Raw genomic sequence first — 19,389 nt, 5'->3', positions numbered from 1 at the left:
TAAGTACCCCGTTGGGGAATATTTTAGTTTTTTCTTGCCTCAGTCATTTACCGGATGTCAGAAAAAGTTAATAATTGCGTTTCTTGTGGGAAACAGATACCGCATAGAGATTATCATACTTTGTGTATTCCTTGCTTAGGGCCTGAGCACGACGTTGTTGGCTGTCGCTCTTGTGCTAGATTTAATAAACGCACTATAAAGAGAAGGTTGGATTGTGCAAGGTTAGTCTTTGGGAAGCGGTGCAATTATAAAATGCCGTCGGATGCTCCGATGCCCGCTTCCTCGAAGAAGCGCAAGGACAAGACAGTTAAGCCTAGGCTAGAAGAACCGTCTGTACCGGACGCCGGTTCTTTAGAGGTGTCGGTGGAGCCGGTGGCTCCACCGGAGATTTCTTTGTGTTCCCAGAGTGAGACCTTATTATTGCAAGATGTGGCCTCTCAGGAGGCAAGTCAGGCTGAGGGGGCTTCTCAGGTTACTATACTCCCCTCCCTTCCTAAGGTGGCTAGGCCCTCTCCTTCTGTTACTAAGGCTTCTCCCAGGGGCAGGCCAGGTTTAGCTTCAGTTGGTGTTACCCCTAGCTCTTCAGGTACTATGCCCAAGAAGCATATGCTTAAAATGGCAGAAGATTTGATTGCTTTGATTAGGGGTTCTTTGCCCCCTCCTGCTAAGAGACCTAGGGTGGAGCCTGAGCTGGGGGGTTTTGAGCAAGCTTCAGATGTTTCAGAGTCTTCGGCTGAAGACTTGCAGGAGTACTCTCCTTATTCTGATTCTGATGTGGATGATTCTACTCCTTCTGCTACTCCTCCTGAGGATTTTTCTTTTTCAGAAACTCTTCATTCCATGAGGGAGCATTTTAAGTGGGAGGGTCAGGACTTCTCTGATTCCAGGAAAAGGCTTGGGAATTTCTGTTTTACCCCAGCATAGGCCTTTGGCTATACCTCCTGTTTTGGATGTAGTGGAAGATGTTTTTACAGAGGCTTCTCTTAATCCTGATTCTTTGCCTCCTGCTCCTGTTAAGCCGGATAGGTATTACAGGGTGCCTGAAGTTCACAAGTATCTTTTAAGAGTCCTAGGGCAGACCCAGAAACTGTTAGCCAGGGGCCTAAGGGTGTTAAGGCTTCTGTTGTTAAGAATCCGGTTCCTACAGATAAGGAGGCTAGGGCCTTGGATAGATGGGGAAAGAAAGTTTATACTTCTTCCACTCTTGCTATAAGGGCTCTGAATTGCCAGTTTCACATGTTGAAATACCAAAACTATCTCCTTTCACAATTGAAGTCTAAGGTTGATGCTTTGGCAGTTGGTATTGATTGTAAAGAGTTGCAAGATTTAGTCCATGTTTCTGAACAGGTGGGTAAGCATTCTTTGCAATGTGGTTTTGATGCTGTACAGGCCTCGTCTAGGGTGGCTGCCACTGGGACTGTTCTTCGCAGGCACGCCTGGCTGAGGGATCAGAATTTGTCTGAACATGTTAAAACAAGGATTTTAGATGCTCCTTTACAATCTGACGTGTTGTTTGGTCCTCCTGTTGAGACAGTCTTAAAGAAAATGGAAGACAAGGCTAAGTCTATGCAGACTGTTAAAGATTTTTGCAAGTCCAGCCTCCAAAGTTTAGTAGAAATTGGCCTACTAAGTGGTGGACGTATCCTTCTTATGATTCCCAGTCTAGGGGTAGATCTAGACGTGGTAAGGGCAGAGCTCAGGGCTCTTTCAGGCCTAGAACAGGGAGTACTCCTGCACAGGCTTCGGGTGAGGGCAGGGGTCAGTCCTTTCGTAAACAGACCCAATGACCTACCTTTTCAGCTGCCAGAGCCTGCTCGTCTGGCAGCACCTTTGGGAGGAAGGTTGGCACTTTTCAAAGAAAATTGGAGTTTAATTACCCAGGACAGATGGGTATTGAATATCATACACCACGGCTACAGGTTTTATTTCCATACCTTGCCTCCTTTCAAAGGCATGCCAGACGTTCCTCCTCAACAAAGAATAGAGGCTCACAAACAGGTTTCTCTGTTGCTCCAACTAGGGGCCATACAGCCGGTCCCTCTGCCAGACGTGGGCCTAGGATTTTATTCTCGCCTGTTCCTAGTACCAAAGAAGGGGAACACGTGGAGACCAATTTTGGATTTATCTATCCTCAACACTTATCTGGACATTCCCAAGTTCAAAATGTTGACGTTGCAGCAGCTTTTACCTCTGCTGGGCAAAGATCATTGGATGGTAACTTTGGATCTCAAGGAGGCTTACCTTCATGTTCCTATCAGACTCAGTTGCAGAAAGTATCTGCGTTTTCGAGCTGGGACTTCTCACTATCAGTTCTCTGCATTGCCCTTTGGCTTATCTACTGCCCAGAGTGTTCACGAAAGTTCTGGCTCCAGTGATAGCTTTCTTCAGACTAAAAGGAATACAGATCAATCCTTATTTGGACGACTGCCTAATTCTGGCTCAAGGAAGGGAAGAGCTTCTTCGTCATTTGGAATATGTGATAGCAGTGCTAAGATGCCTAGGGTATTCTGTGAACGAAATAAAGTCCAGTCTAGTACCCTCTCAAGACATGTGCTTTCTGGGTGTGAGACTGAATACAGCAGCCCAGATGGCCTTTTAACCCCGGACAAACAAAAGAGTCTATCCCTTTACTTCCATCAACTATCTCATCAGTCCGGGCTGACTGCAAGGACAGTCCTTCAAGCCTTAGGGTTCATGGCATCTTGTATTCTGGTGCTTCCCAATGCCAAACTGCATATGAGGAAGCTACAATGGTATCTCAAAAATGTATGGACACAGCACTGCCAGGATCTGGACACTGTCATTCAAATAATACCTTGCATTCAGAAGGAATTTTTGTGGTGGGCTCAGGAATGTTACCTAAACAAGGGACTCTCTGTGACCCGGCCAGAGGCAAGTCAGATTTTAACGACAGATGCCTCAGACAAAGCTTGGGAGCTCATCTGAATGGAAAATGGATACAAAACAAGTGGCCTGTCAGACTACAACATCTACATATCAACATGAAGGAGATGTTAGCAGTCCAGTTTGCATTAATAGCTTTCAAGGAATTCCTTCTTCCAGGACAGGTGTTGATTCTAACAGACAACACAACTGTCATGTGGTACATCAACAAGCAAGGGGGAACATTCTTATCCTCTATGCAGGCAAGCAATGATTTTGTGAGACTGCTCTCAGTTTACAGCTCAATCTTCAGGCAAGGTTTCTGCCAGGAGCACAGAACTCCTTAGCAGATGTGTTGAGCAGACAATCATGAATCCCCACGAGTGGAAATTGGATCCTCATGTATTTCAGAAATTGACAGTGTCATGGGGAACTCCAGACATAGATCTGTTCGCTTATCCACTAAACCATCAGCTGCCAAAGTTTTGCACGAAAAGGTTTCATCCCACAGCTTGGAGAGTGGATGCTCTTTCTTTCAATTGGAGCAATCTTCATGTGTATGCCTTTCCACCTCTGCCTCTCCTCCCAAAGGTACTTCTGAAGGTCAGACAGGACAAGCCAAGGATGATTTTAATAGCTCCAGATTGGCCTCGACAGCACTGGTACCCATTACTAAGAAGTCTAGTACGGAAGCCTCCATGGCCTTTGCCTTGATTCCACACCTGTTGTCACAGGTGGACAGCCATTTGCTCAATGTCAAGCTTCACTCTCTGCACCTAACAGCCTGGCATATTCTGTTTTGAACCATAATGGGCCTCCACTTCCTCAGCAAGTTTTGAATGTTATTTTGGAAGCTAGAAGGCCTAGTACAAGGAAAGTGTACGCTGATAAATGGAAGAGATTTTTATTTTGGAGTGCAGCAAAAGATTTTGATGTTTCTGAGCCTAATTTGTGTGTGGCTCTTCAATATCTTACTGAGTTACTGGACAAAGGTTTGTCTTTCTCTTCTATTAAAGTTCATGCTGCAGCAATTTCAGCTCACTATGATTGCGACCCGCCATTGTTTTCTCATCCTTTGTTCAAGCAATTTCTTAGGGGGCAAAGAATATAAGACCCCCACGAAGAGCTCCTACTCCTGCTTGGGATCTCAATTTTGTGTTGGAGAAACTCACTCTACAACCTTTTGAGCCTGCAGCGACTGCTGAGTTGAAATATTTATCATGGAAGACTGCTTTTTTATTGGCCATTACCTCTGCAAGAAGGGTTTCTGAATTGCAGGCCCTTATGGCAGTTGAGCCTTTCTTGATTTTCCATAAGGATAGGGTATCATTACGTACTAATCCTTCCTTTATGCCTAAGGTGGTTTCTAGTGTAGCTTTAAACCAGACTATTCATTTGCCTACTTTTTATGCAAATCCCCAAAATAAGGGGGGAAAGATTTTGCACACTTTGGATGTACACAGGCAGTTGCGTTATTATTTGGACAGAACTAAAGGGTTCAGGCAGTCTCAGCAGTTGTTTGTTTCTTTTGCTTTGAGTTCTCAGGGCAAGCCTGTGTCAAAACAAACTATTTCTAAGTGGATTGGGTTTTGCATTGCTTTCTGTTATTCCCATCATGGCAAGGAGATTCCAGCTGGGATTAGGCCTCATTCCACTAGGGCTACTGCCACTTCCACAGCTTTTTTGAGGGGAGTGGCAACCAAGGATATTTTGGAGGCAGCTACTTGGAGTTCTGTGCATACCTTCTCTAGGCATTATCACCTGCCACTTTACTCTAAGTCCAGGGCTGGTTTTGCCACTGCGGTTTTGCAGGGCATTTTGGCAGCTCCTGCTTCCTTATAGTTAGCCATCCTCCTTTATCTCTGCTTTGGGATTCTACCCAAGTGTAAGGACTGCAGCAATGTGAGATGAAGAACATAGTACAGTTTTGTACCTACCATAAATGTAGATGTTCGAAGATCCACATTGCTGCAGTCCAATTTACCCTCCCTCCTTCCCCTCTGTACTTGGAGGTGGTTGTGTGGGTTGGGTTGTACATATTGTGTATATTGTATATATTGTACATATAGTTAGTGCAAGGGTGGTTGGTTATTTGTTTGCTGTCTTTTGGTTTTGACCTTTATTTTTAAGGTCTTCTGACATCTGGGGCAAGAAAAGACTGAGGATATGACGCCGGTCATGCGCATTTGTACCCTGACGTCCTGACGTCAGTTAAATGCGCCCTGACCGACGTCAGCCTTATACTTTGATATTCAGGCCGACCGTGGACAGCGGACTACCCAAGTGTAAGGACTGCAGCAATGTGGATCTTCGAACATCTACATTTATGGTAGGTACAAAACTGTTCTTTTTTCTCTGAATGTCCAGATGTTTGCCTTATATTTTTGGTTTGTTCCTCATGCAATTTGTGGTTTTCTGGCAGATCATTGAAAACTGGAGTTGCTGTGAGAGAGGGAGTTTCAGGCTTTGTCATTCAGAAAATGAATGCTAACACAAATCTGTTATACAACCTTTTAAGTTTTTAAAAGTGTTATTTAAAAGTTGCCTCATTTTTGGATCTTTATATTCAGTTTTTGGCTTTCTCCAAATTTTTTGTTCTAAGAGATTGAGAGGTGTGTGTTTGTACTAACACTTAATTCAGCAAGCCAAAAAAAGGTAGATCTGTGGCACTAGTCTAGTGGTTATGTATCATTATACTTATGAAAGCATTTGAATAGTATGTTAAAATTGTTAAATAACTTTTTCATAATAAACATACATTTATTTTAGCCTGCAAACGCCTAACTGCAGTGAAACAACAAGGTTATTAACTATGAGAAGGAGGGTAATACTAATGCAATTAGCAGCAAAATAAAATTGAGACTGCATCAAGACAGTTCTTTGGATTATGAATTTACATTTCTTGATAAGCAAGGCAGTCAGTAGCCACAATGTTTGATATGTGGCAATTTGCTTGAAAATGCGGCTATGGTGCCAAGCAAGATCACTTACAAACAAAGCAACAGAATAACATCAGACAGGTTTAAACATGTTTTAGGTGCCTACTAGACAGTCATCAGAAACAAGTGCATCTTTTGGTGAAAGCTGTATTGGTAACAGATGAGAATTAGTTGGCTAGCTTTCATGATGTTCTTCATCTCACATTGCTGCAGTCCTTACACTTGGGTAGTCCGCTGTCCTCGGTCGGCCCGAATATCAAAGTATAAGGCTGACGTCGGTCAGGGCGCATTTGTCTGATGTCAGGACGTCAGGGTACAAATGCGCATGACCGACGTCATATCCTCAGTCTTTTTTGCCGCATGGTTCGATGCAGAAGCAGTATTGCAAGTGCCGGTTGGCGTTCTGAGATTTTTCGATTTAGAAGTTTCAGAGCGAGTTCAAAGTTGGCTAAGTACCCGTAGAATATTTTAGTTTTTCTTGCCTCAGTCATTTACCGGATGTCAGAAAAAGTTAATAATTGCATTTCTTGTGGGAAACAGATACCGCATAGAGATTATCATACTTTGTGTATTCCTTGCTTAGGGCCTGAGCACGACGTTGTTGGCTGTCGCTCTTGTGCTAGATTTAATAAACGCACTATAAAGAGAAGGTTGGATTGTGCAAGGTTAGTCTTTGGGAAGCGGTGCAACTATAAAATGCCGTCGGATGCTCCGACGCCCGCTTCTTCGAAGAAGCGCAAGGACAAGGCAGTTAAGCCTAGGCTGGAAGAACCGTCTGTACCAGACGCCGGTTCTTTAGAGGTGTCGGTGGAGCCGGTGGCTCCACCGGAGGTTTCTTTATGTTCCCAGGGTGAGACCTTATTATTACAAGATGTGGCCTCTCAGGAGACTAGTCAGGCTGAGGGGGCTTCTCATGTTCCTATACTCCCCTCCCTTCCTAAGGTGGCTAGGCCCTCTCCTTCTGTTTCACAGGCTTCCCCCAGGGGCAGGCCAGGTTTAGCTTCAGTTGGTGTTACCCCTAGCTCTTCAGGTACTGTGCCCAAGAAGCATATGCTTAAAATGGCAGAAGATTTGATTACTTTGATTAGGGGTTCTATGCCCCCTCCTGATAAGAGGCCTAGGGTGGAGCCTGAGCTGGGGGGTTTTGAGCAGGCTTCAGATGTTTCAGAGTCTTGACTGAAGACTTGCAGGAGTACTCTCCTTATTCTGATTCTGATGTGGATGATTCTACTCCTTCTGCTACTCCTCCTGAGGATTTTTCTTTTTCAGAAACTCTTCATTCCATGAGGGAGCATTTTAAGTGGGAAGGTCAGGACTTCTCTGATTCCAGGAAAAGGCTTCGGGAATTTCTGTTTTTACCCCAGCATAGGCCTTTGGCTATACCTCCTGTTTTGGCTGTTGTGGAAGATGTTTTTACAGAAGCCTCTCTTAATCCTGATTCTTTGCCTCCTGCTCCTGTTAAGCCGGATAGGTATTACAGGGTGCCTGAAGCTCATAAGTATCTTTTTAAGAGTCCTAGGGCGGACCCAGAAACTGTTAGCCAGGGGCCTAAGGGTGTTAAGGCTTCTGTTGTTAAGAATCCGGTTCCTGCAGACAAAGAGGCTAGGGCCTTGGATAGATGGGGAAAGAAAGTCTATACTTCTTCCACTCTTGCTATGAGGGCTCTGAATTGCCAGTTTCACGTTGAAATACCAAAATTATCTCCTTTCACAGTTGAAGTCTAAGGTTGATGCTCTGGCAGTAGGTATGGATTGTAAGGAGTTGCAAGATTTAGTGCATGTTTCTGAACAGGTGGGTAAGCATTCTTTGCAATGTGGTTTTGATGCTGTACAGGCCTCGTCTAGGGTGGCTGCCACTGGGTCAGTTCTTCGCAGGCACGCCTGGCTGAGGGATCAGAATTTGGCTGAACATGTTAAAACAAGGATTTTAGATGCTCCTTTACAATCTGACGTGTTGTTTGGTCCTCCTGTTGAGACAGTTTTAAAGAAAATGGAGGACAAGGCTAAGTCTATGCAGACTGTTAAAGATTTTTTGCAGGTCCAGCCTCCAAAGTTTAGTAGAAATTGGCCTACTAAAGGGTGGACGTATCCTTCTTATGATTCACAGTCTAGGGGTAGATCTAGACGTGGTAAGGGCAGAGCCCAGGGCTCTTTCAGGCCTAGAACAGGGAGTTCTCCTGCACAGGCTTCGGGTGAGGGCAGGGGTCAGTCCTTTCATAAGCAGACCCAATGACCTACCTTTTCAGCTGCCAGACCCTGCTCGTCTGGCAGCACCTTTGGGAGGAAGGTTGGCACTTTTCAAAGAAAATTGGAGTTTAATTACCCAGGACAGATGGGTATTGGATATCATACACCACGGCTACAGGTTTTATTTCCATACCTTGCCTCCTTTCAAAGGCATGCCAGACATTCCTCCTCAACAAAGAATAGAGGCTCACAAACAGGTTTCTCTGTTGCTCCGACTAGGGGCCATACAGCAGGTCCCTCTGCCAGAAGTGGGCCTAGGATTTTATTCTCGCCTGTTCCTAGTACCAAAGAAGGGGAACACGTGGAGACCGATTTTGGATTTATCTATCCTCAACACTTATCTGGACATTCCCAAGTTCAAAATGTTGACGTTGCAGCAGCTTTTACCTCTGCTGGGCAAAGATCATTGGATGGTAACTTTGGATCTCAAGGAGGCTTACCTTCATGTTCCTATCAGACTAAGTTGCAGAAAGTATCTGCGTTTTCGGGCTGGGAATTCTCACTATCAGTTGTCTGCATTGCCCTTTGGCTTATCTACTGCGCCCAGAGTGTTCACGAAAGTTCTGGCTCCAGTGATAGCTTTCTTCAGACTAAAAGGAATACAGATCTATCCTTATTTGGACGACTGCCTAATTCTGGCTCAAGGAAGAGAAGAGCTCCTTCATCATTTGGAATATGTGATAGCAGTGCTAAGATGCCTAGGGTATTCTGTGAACGAAATAAAGTCCAGTCTAGTACCCTCTCAAGACATGTGCTTTCTGGGTGTGAGACTGAATACAACATCCCAGATGGCTTTTTAACCCCGGACAAACAAAAGAGTCTATCCCTTTACTTCCATCAACTATCTCATCAGTCCGGGCTGACTGCAAGGACAGTCCTTCAAGCCTTAGGGTTCATGGCATCTTGTATTCTGGTGCTTCCCAATGCCAAACTGCGTATGAGGAAGCTACAATGGTACCTCAAAAATGTATGGACACAGCACTGCCAGGATCTGGACACTGTCATTCAAATAATACCTTGCATTCAAAAGGAATGTTTGTGGTGGGCTCAGGAATGTCACCTAAACAAGGGACTCTCTGTGACTCGGCCAGAGGCGAGTCAGATTTTAACGACAGATGCCTCAGACAAAGCTTGGGGAGCTCATCTCAATGGAAAGTGGATACAAAACAAGTGGCCTGTCAGACTACAACATCTACATATCAACATGAAGGAGATGTTAGCAGTCCAGTTTGCATTAATTGCTTTCAAGGAATTACTTCTTCCAGGGCAGGTGTTGATTCTAACAGACAACACAACTGTCATGTGGTACATCAACAAGCAAGGGGGAACGCATTCTTATCCTCTATGCAGGCAAGCAATGATTTTGTGGGAGACTGCTCTCAGTTTACAGCTCAATCTTCAGGCAAGGTTTCTGCCAGGAGCACAGAACTCCTTAGCAGATGTGTTGAGCAGGCGAATTATGGATCCCCACGAGTGGAAATTGGATCCTCATGTATTTCAGAAATTGACAGTGTCATGGGGAACTCCAGACATAGATCTGTTCGCTTCTCCACTAAACCATCAGCTGCCAAAGTTTTGCACAAAAGGTTTCATCCCACAGCTTGGAGAGTGGATGCTCTTTCTTTCAATTGGAGCAATCTTCATGTGTATGCCTTTCCACCTCTGCCTCTCCTCCCAAAGGTACTTCTGAAAGTCAGACAGGACAAGCCAAGGATGATCTTAATAGCTCCGGATTGGCCTCGACAACACTGGTACCCATTACTGAGAAGTCTGACGGAAGCCTCCATGGCCTTTGCCTTTGATTCCACACCTGTTGTCGCAAGAGGACAGCCATTTGCTAAATGTCAAGCTTCACTCTCTGCACCTAACAGCCTGGCATATTCTGTTTTGAGCCATAGTGGGCCTCCACTTCCTCAGCAAGTTTTGAATGTTATTTTGGAAGCTAGGAGGCCTAGTACAAGGAAAGTGTACGCAGACAAATGGAAGAGATTTTTGTTTTGGAGTGCAGCAAAAGGTTTTGATGTTTCTGAGCCTAATTTGTGTGTGGCTCTTCAATATCTTACTGAGTTACTAGACAAAGGTTTGTCTTTCTCTTCTATTAAAGTTCATGCTGCAGCAATTTCAGCTCACTATGATTGCAACCCACCATTGTTTTCTCATCCTTTGTTCAAGCAATTTCTTAGAGGGGCAAAGAATATAAGACCCCCACGAAGAGCTCCTACTCCTGCTTGGGATCTCAATTTTGTGTTGGAGAAACTCACTCTACAACCTTTTGAGCCTGCAGCTACTGCTGAGTTGAAATATTTATCATGGAAGACTGCTTTTTTGTTGGCCATTACCTCTGCAAGAAGGGTTTCTGAATTACAGGCCCTTATGGCGGTTGAGCCTTTCTTAATTTTCCATAAGGATAGGGTATCATTACGTACTAATCCTTCCTTTATGCCTAAGGTGGTTTCTAGTGTGGTTTTGAACCAAACTATTCATTTGCCTACTTTTTATGCAAATCCCCAAAATAAAGGGGAAAAGATTTTGCACACTTTAGATGTCCACAGGCAGTTGCGTTATTATTTGGACAGAACTAAAGGGTTCAGGCAGTCTCAGCAGTTGTTTGTTTCTTTTGCTTTGAGTTCTCAGGGCAAGCCTGTATCAAAACAAACTATTTCTAAGTGGATTGGGTTTTGCATTGCTTTCTGTTATTCCCATCATGGCAAGGAGATTCCAGCTGGGATTAGGCCTCATTCCACTAGGGCTACTGCCACTTCAACAGCTTTTGAGGAGTGGCAACCAAGGATATTTTGGAGGCAGCTACTTGGAGTTCTGTGCATACTTTCTCTAGGCATTATCACCTGCCACTTTACTCTAAGTCCAGGGCTGGTTTTGCCACTGCTGTTTTGCAGGGCATTTTGGCAGCTCCTGCTTCCTTGTAGTTAGCCATCCTCCCTTACCTCTGCTTTGGGATTCTACCCAAGTGTAAGGACTGCAGCAATGTGAGATGAAGAACATAGTACAGTTTTGTACCTACCATAAATGTAGATGTTCAAGATCCACATTGCTGCAGTCCAATTACCTCCCTCCTTCCCTCTGTAGTTAGAGGTGGTTGTGTGGGTTGGGTTGTACATTTTGTGTATATTGTATATATTGTACATATAGTTAGTACAAGGGTGGTTGATTGGTTGTTTGCTGTCTTTTGGTTTTGACCTTTATTTTTAGGGTCTTCTGACATCTGGGGCAAGAAAAGACTGAGGATATGACGTCGGTCATGCGAATTTGTACCCTGACGTCCTGACGTCAGACAAATGCGCCCTGACCGACGTCAGCCTTATACTTTGATATTCGGGCCGACCGAGGACAGCGGACTACCCAAGTGTAAGGACTGCAGCAATGTGGATCTTCGAACATCTACATTTATGGTAGGTACAAAACTGTACTTTTCAGAGCTTGTTGCCAAAGCATTGACTCTAGGTGTATCTGTTCTCTCTGCATCGATGTCCAGGACTGGGTATTCAAGCTTGACACTGATGGTGTTATGCCCCTCTTGATTGATATCAACCTTGGACTGTCAAATTCACTGCGCTAACTTGCTAGTGTAGCTTTAATGTTTTTCTTCCTTGCTCTTCTCCTATTTTTTTCATTTTGTTTTTTTGTACCTCCATTTTGGCTTTTGTCATTATCCATATGCAGGACAAAATGAACCCCATAAACACCAGAATGTTAAAATGACTATGTATGACATTGTGTAGAGTTGGATGATGTGGTACCCAAACATAACTCCATTTTGCTCACTGATTAGGTTTTAATCTCTCCTCTTTTCTGTATGTTCAGTCATTCTAATTTATATTTTTGTTTGACATGTTAATACGTACTTATGAATGGTGGTATGATTAAATCATGATCACTTTTTCTTGCTTACATTTTTCTAGGGTGCTCAGCAGGGTATGGTTGAAGGAGATTTTGCCCTCTGCATCAGCTTGTATCATGGCTATGAACTTTTGCTACAAATGGGAGTTCAGTCTTTGTACATGTTTCTTCATGGCATTTTGGATGGATCTAAAGGTAAAGTAGTAAAGGCTAAATAAACTGTAAAAACTATTTGTTATTAAAAAAAACTAATGAATGGACTAGATAGACTGTATTAGCCATTGGAGACTGTTTCTGAACACAAACTTATAAATGTCCACATATTTTTGTAGTGTAATTGAAATAACTCTTGATCTGTTGCACACGTCTTCCCGTGGGCCCACTACCTGCTGTACCACTGACTCTACATTTCAGGAGAAGCTGATCTTGTAGGTGTAGATAATAAACATTCTTATTCTGAGGAAAATTGTAGTGCCATGTTTACCGTGACATTTATCATTGGATGTTCATTGCTATTTGTTCTATGAGTGATATTTGATTTACAAGTCATTGTAGGACATACAACTTATTGAATGACTATGTGCAATTACTTTGACTGTATACTAGCATATTTAAAAGCTTGTGATAGGCTAGGGTGGGGTGATCTGTTCTGGAAGCTTTTTTGGGGGGGGGGAGGGATAGCAATATATGTACAATTTTCTTTCCCAAAAAAACTTTATTGAAAGAGCAGTCAAACAGACGATAGTAAAAGAAAAGAAATCCGTCCCTGTTTTTTTTCTTTCTTTTCCTCTACCTTCCAATTGTTTTATTAAAAATAATAACAGTAATAATAAGTAGCATTGGCTCACATGGGAAACAACCAGAGTTCAGAGAAATTTTATGCTTGCAGACATGGTTCCTAAAAGCCAATGAGGCAGTTTTTTGTCCAATTTCTTTTTGTTATACTTTTCCAATATGTAGCAAAAGTAAAAAAAAAAATGTTGAACAGTCTTAATATTGTAATAGAAGGCTGTGATATAAATAACTGGCTACCATTTTTAAGATCCTTGTTTGGAAGCTAATTTCTTTTATTAGAAAATTTGTTAGCATCTAAAATTTGAGTGTTCCTTCCATAAGGTTGAGTTTGAGACCGACATTATTTGGTTAAAAGTTTGGTTTAGTCCACTTGCAGTTCAGTTGTGACACATTTGCTCTTTTTTGTCTTTGAAAGAGGAATTATCTTCTAAAGCAGTAGTTCTGCATATAGTTTGAAATTGGAGTTATAATTTAAAAATCAGGCTTTTGATTCATCTTATTGGACTAATCATGATTCTTCACTGAAGAATGACAAAGTATGGTGAAACTTAAAGAAAAATGCTATTTTCTGTATTCTGTAATAAATTTTTTATACATAATTTAGAATGTTCTTTAACTCTTGCTCCGGTATTACCAAAACGCTTCTAATTACATCTGTCCTTGCTGTGCAGAGTCGTAAGGCCCTTACCATGGCTCAGATTATCTATGTTCAACTAACGGCACAGACACTGGAGGGATTAGTGGATGGGAGTGTGAGACTGACATCTGCTCATCCATCATTTACTCAGGTTGTTGCACATGTGTGGAAGTACACATGCACCTCTCGAGGGCAGATATTGTGGACCTAGTAAGGCTGCTTCTGGGTGGAAGGGGGCAAGAGACTCTACCTGGCAACAATATCATGCTGCACCTGCTTCCTCAATCTCCTTGCTGGCCCCAGACAAGTTGGATTGAGAAAATGGAGGCTAAGGAGGGTCTGGTAGACCCAGTGAATGAGGAGAGGAGTTGGTCACAGCTGATGTCAGTTGCTGGAGTGGGCCTTCTAATTAACAAGGTTTCTCTCATAGCTGCTCGGCATGCAGTAATTCAAAGGTAGACATAGTTTGGCATTGTGGTCTTGTATTAATCAGAAGATCTGAAGTTGTCTTCATTTGCTCTTCAACCTGTGAGTACTCGGATTTGACTCAGCTGCCTTTCCAGCATCTGATCTGAGCTCCATGCTCCTCCCCTACCCATAATGCCCATCTCCCTCCTCCCTTCAGATCTCGTTTGCCACGCTAGCATAAGCATCGTGATTCGCTGCTCTGAGCTTCCTTTGGATAAGTGACTGATTTTTTTTGTGTGTGTTTCTATCTCCTTTTTACTTAAATTTCTCTCCTTTCTATCATTTTTCTACCTTCCCTACCTTTGTGCTGTTCATCGGTAAAAAAAACAAACCAAAAACAACCACCTTCTTCTTAATCTTTCTTCTGTCTCAAAGTGTGTGTGTGTTTGTGTGTGTATATAAGGGTTGTTCTGGTTAGGCCTCCTTGCAGCAACTGTGTCAGAGAACCCAAAACCAGGTTTCAGAAAGTGCACAGAGTGTGGCCACAAGCTCTCCCCAGCTGATGGCCACACACTATGCATAGTATGTTTAAGCGTTTCCCACCTTGAGTCCTCCTGTTCCATCTGCGTGGGCTTCAACCCCATGAATTGGTGGACAAGTGGAACAAGCTAATTGTAAAAGGCTGACAGTGGCCATTACCTTGAGTAGGTTGGATCTGACGAGCTCGGATCCGCCCAAGCTCTTTGGAGCAGAGCCTTCCAGTCAGAGTCTCAGCGCCTAGAGGTTCAGTTCTGACTCCCCGTTTGATCCAGAGGGTGGCGGATCTGACTGTACTTCCTTCTCAGATGGTTCACTGTGCTCCCTCTCTGCCTTTGATGTGGTTGATCGGGTTCTCAAGATACCATTGAGAGCCATGACTGTCTTGTCTTAGGGTTCTCAAGATACCATTGAGAGCCATGACTATCTTGTCTTCTGACTCCACCCTGTCTCCCTCTGTTTCTGGTATGGATTTCGCCATCCTGCTACCTCAGGGACAGCCTGCCACCTTTCTGCCCCAGGAAGCTCCAACACAGGAGCAGCCAGACATTTTCCAGTCTTCCCCAGAAACTCCTCCAGGGAGGTACATCGAAAACACGTGCAAAAGGAGGCACATTGTCTCCCCACCAGAGTCCCTCATGGAGGACACCGATTTGGAGGAAAGGGAGGGTTCTCCCAGTCAGTCCCCCCCAAGGATGTCTCTACAACAACGAGGAGGGGGTGGTCTGCTCAGAAACCCAACTCGGATGAATCAGTGTTCCTGGAGTCATTTGACTCGGGGCTCTCTACATCCTGGGTGTCCCTTCCCGCGGATCCACTGGTAGATCTATTTACATCTCGGGCATGGAAGGAACTGAACATGGTGGAGCCTTTCTCCAAATGCCCCAAGATTTTGAGTGCTCCCACAGACTGGACACACTGGACCAAGGAATCCCCTGTAGATACCATGGTAGTGGCAGTGGCCAAAAGAAGGAGCTCGCGGTCCATCCACCAGACTTGAGAGTCCAGTATGATGGATCACTTTGGGAAGCAGGTATATGCTTCAGCCACGTTTTCAATATGTGCACTGAATTATATGGCGCATGTAATTAGACTCCAGTGAAACCTTGTCAAGGAGATCTCTGGGTGTACCCCAGGGTCCATGACAGTGGAGAACAAGAAGGTTTTCTCTTCTCACATGGTCACCCTCACGTTGATTGCTAATACCTCTATGTGGCTTCTCTCTCATGCCACTGAGGATGCCACTAGAGCTGCCGGAACAGGGGTTGCTATCAGGCGTCACACCTGGCTCTGACTCTGTGCATTCTTGGAACCCTTTAAGGCATCCTTTACCAATGCCCTGTATGACGGTTCCACTCTCTTTGGATAGTCGGTACGTGATACTCTTGTCCAGAGTGAGAAGGACGGGAAGACGGTCTGCCATCGGGATCCACTTCTCCACCCCAAAATTAACCTTTTCAAGGAATCGATGAGGGTCAAAGAAGATATGGTTCCGAAAAGTCTCAGAGCTACTCCCAGGATGCTCAAAACTTGCCTTCCTCTAGAGGCAGAGGAGTATTCGATAGACACCACCCCCGAGGTAGAGGGGGTCTAAGGGATCAGGGGTCTTGAGAACCTTTCTCAGACAGACCTGCTCAGCAGCCCTGAAGGGTTGCCCGGCTACTCAGCTCTGGAGGCAGTCGGGGGACACACCTTGCTAAATCCAATAGCCTGGGAGAATGTCACAAATGATCATTGGGTGTTGCAAATCATATCTGGAGGCTTCTCTTTCCCTTTCAGCTAATCACCGCTTCCGCCCAGACACCTTCTGGACATTCTGCCCATGCAAAGGGAGGAAGCAGCACTGGAAATTGCAAAGCTGCTAGAAAAGCGAGTCATCCAACCCATCCCCCTCAGACCAGACCGGATTAAGCATTTATTCCAGATTCTGTTTGGTGCCAAAGAAGATGGGAGACTTAAGATCCATTTTGGATCTTTCCATTCTAAATCTTGTCAGTTGCCAAAACAAAATTCTGGATGGTCACTCTTCAATCTATCTTGCCCTTCCTGCAGGAGAACTATTGGATATGTTCGGTCGACCTTCAGGATGCGTACTACCACATCAAAATAGACAGGTGCTGTTGAAGGTTTTTCCGCTTCCAGCTGGGGGCCAGTCATTACCAGTTCAGAGCATTCCCCTTTGGTCTCACCACAGCCCCCAGGGTGTTTACCAAAGTGATGGCAGTGGTAGCGGCTCACCTGAGTCTACAGGGATTCCAGGTCTTCTCCTACCTGGACTACTGGCTCCTTGCTGCCCCTTCCAGGCATCAACTCTGCCAAGAGAGGGATTCTCTACTACACTTAGCCCAGCAGTTGGGCATAACAATCTGTCTCAACAAATCCCTACTGACCCCAGTTCAAGTGCTAGATTTCATAGGAGCCCGGTTGGACACTATTCAAACCAAGGTCTTCCTAACCTCAGGGAAGATCCAGTCTCAGAAACTACATGTCCACTGTATCCCTCAAGCTCAGTCGCCAATGGCAGAATTGGTATTACAGGCATTTGGGTCCATGGCGGCCACGATCACTCTTTTACCCATGGCTTGACTACAAATGCGGGTACTTCAGTGGACCCTTGCGATTCAATGGTCCATGCTAGATCTTCTATTATCTCACCCTATTAGAGTATCTTGGGTGTGCAGGGACTGTCTTTTGTGGCAGAGCCATTCCCCAGATTTTCTCCGGGTTTGTCCCTTTCTTCTGCCTACCCCTTTGGCCACGGTGGTGCTAGGGTGAGGGGGGTACAGCTTGGGAAGGACAGTCCAAGGTACATGGTCCACCTACGAGACACAATGACATATCAACATCCTGGAGATGAGGGCGGTGCTCCTAGTGTTGCAAGCTGTCCATGCCCATCTTCCTCTAGGGATGATTGCCATCCAGACAGACAACATGTCTTTGGTCTGGTACATCATCAAGCAAGGGGGGAAACAGGTCTTATTCCCTGTGTTGATAGGCCATGAGAGTGGGTGATCTCCACTGGCCATTTTCTGGTGGCAATGCACATTTCGAGGAGGTCCAACATTCTACCCGACAGGCTCAGCAGGTATAGCCTGATGCCTTATGAGTGGTCTCTGAATCCTTTGCTAGTGAAACAGAATTTTCTCAAATGGGGGCCAGCCTTACTGCGATCTCTTCGCCTCTCCTTCCAAAGCGAAGTGCAGAAAGTTTTTCCCTCTGAACCCCCCACAGGTGGAAGCCCCCGGAGACACACTGGTTCATGCTTGGTCCTTTGGTCTTCTGTATGCATATCCTCCTTTGCCCCTCATACCGAAATTTCTTCAGAAAGCTCGCAGGGTGGGGAGCTTTGTCATCCTCATTGTCCCATTCTGGCCTTGCAAGAATGGTTCCCCTCTCTAGGTTGCGTGTCCGCTTTGGATGTTAGATCCGATTTCAGATCGTATACCTCATCCCTCAAGGATCCCCCATCCAGACCAGTCAGTCTGAAGCTCAATGCTTGGCTGCTGGGTTATCGTCACCAGTCAAAAGAATTTTGGTGGTGGCTCACAAATCATCTGCTAGGAAGGTTTATTCCAGTAAGTGGAAATGTTTTTCTGTTTGGGCCTCTCAACCTGACCTGGACCCCTTCACTGCTCCGGTTCCAGTTTTAGATTTTTTAGCAAGTATTTTTCAGTAAGGTGCTAGTTCTTCTACGATCAAGGTCCAACTGGCAGCTGTATCTATCTTTCATGTAGGCAGCAGCATGGCTTCTCTAGCTTCTTCTAAGTTTTGTGAAGCCTTTTTGAAAGGCACCTTCTTACTTTGGCCACCTGTTAAGGACCCAAAACCTCCTAGGGATCTCATGCTAGTTCTGGTCTTGTCCCCCTTTGAACCTGCAGCCACAGTGGACTTAGTTTCTATCCTGGAAGATGGCTTTCTTGATTGCTATTTCATCTGCTAAAAGGGTCTCGGAGCTTCAAGCATTATTGGTCAAGCCCCCATATTCAGGTATTCAGCATTTCATCAAGATAGGGTGTCATTGCATACTAATCCATCCATTCTTCCTAAAGTAGCTTCAGAAATCAACATTAATCAAGTGATTAATCTTCCAGCTTTCTTTCCAAATTTTCAAAATAAGGGAGAGCACAAACTCCACTTGTTAGATGTGCACAGACAACTATGTTTTTACCTACATAGGACAAAGTCATTTCATAATGACAGACTTTTTATTTCCTATTCTAAGCCCTTTTTAGGGAAACCAGTGTTGAAAGTTACCTTTGCCCGTTGGATTTCCCAGTGCATTTCCCTGGCCTATTCAGCTAGAGGTTTAACTCTGGCAGGTCATGTTAAGGTGCATTCCACTAGATCTATGGCTACTTCAGCTGCCTTCTGGTCCAGAGTTTCTCTGGATGATATTTGTTCTGCGGCTACTTGGACTTCTTCACAGACTTTCATCTCTCATAACAAGTTGGACATTTTATCCAGGAATAGGGCATCCTTTGGCTTTGCCGTGCTCCAGAATATCCTTCCTTGAGGGCTTCTCAGGTGTTTAGTAGCTGGGGACTCTGTCCCACAGGTTGAATAGCAAATGAAGACAACAACTACTGATAAAGTTATGTACTCAACATAACGTTCCATCTGAGTTGTTGCTCTTCATTTGTTTTCAACCATCCCTCCCTCCTTCCCCCTGCCTTGTATAGGCTGTGTGGTGGTTTGGATAGATGATGAATGCTCACCATATGAGTATGCTTCTGTTCTCCTCTGCTTGATTAGGGAGATCCTTGTCATGAGATGAGAATTTGGATCAGATTGGGATGCTTGGGTGGGTAGCAAACTCGGTCTAAAGGGAGGGGGGGCATTATGGGTAGGGGAGGAGTTTGGAGCAAAGATCAGATGCTGGAAAGGCGGCCGATTCGGAGCCGTGCTGGATCCGTGTACCCACAGGTTGAAGACAAATGAACAACAACTCAGATGGAATGCGATGGTGAGTACATAACTTCTTTTTTTGCCACTTTAGTATTGTATCACTTAGTTTGCCTTGGCAGCAGTGCCTCTTAAATTTTGTGATTAATGTGATAATGAATTATTGTGTATGACACTGCCTGCT

General features: G+C 44.6%; 1 protein-coding gene across 2 annotated transcripts in view; it reads left to right on the top strand.

Annotated features, from left to right (window-relative positions):
* The window catches only part of FANCM (FA complementation group M), a 2,552,324-nt gene that overhangs the window by 993,130 nt on the left and 1,539,805 nt on the right, over nt 1–19,389 (top strand). For both annotated transcript variants that reach the window (XM_044074265.1, XM_044074264.1), the window contains exon 6: nt 11,989–12,121. In XM_044074265.1, the coding sequence (XP_043930200.1) occupies nt 11,989–12,121 (133 nt within the window). The remainder of the gene's footprint in view (nt 1–11,988; nt 12,122–19,389) is intronic.

Source organism: Protopterus annectens, chromosome 6.part0, assembly GCF_019279795.1.
Source record: "Protopterus annectens isolate FY-2018-M chromosome 6.part0, PAN1.0, whole genome shotgun sequence".
Lineage (NCBI taxonomy): Eukaryota > Metazoa > Chordata > Ceratodontiformes > Protopteridae > Protopterus > Protopterus annectens.
The sequence above is the reverse complement of the archived record's forward strand: the minus strand, read 5'-3'. Positions and strand labels throughout refer to the sequence as shown.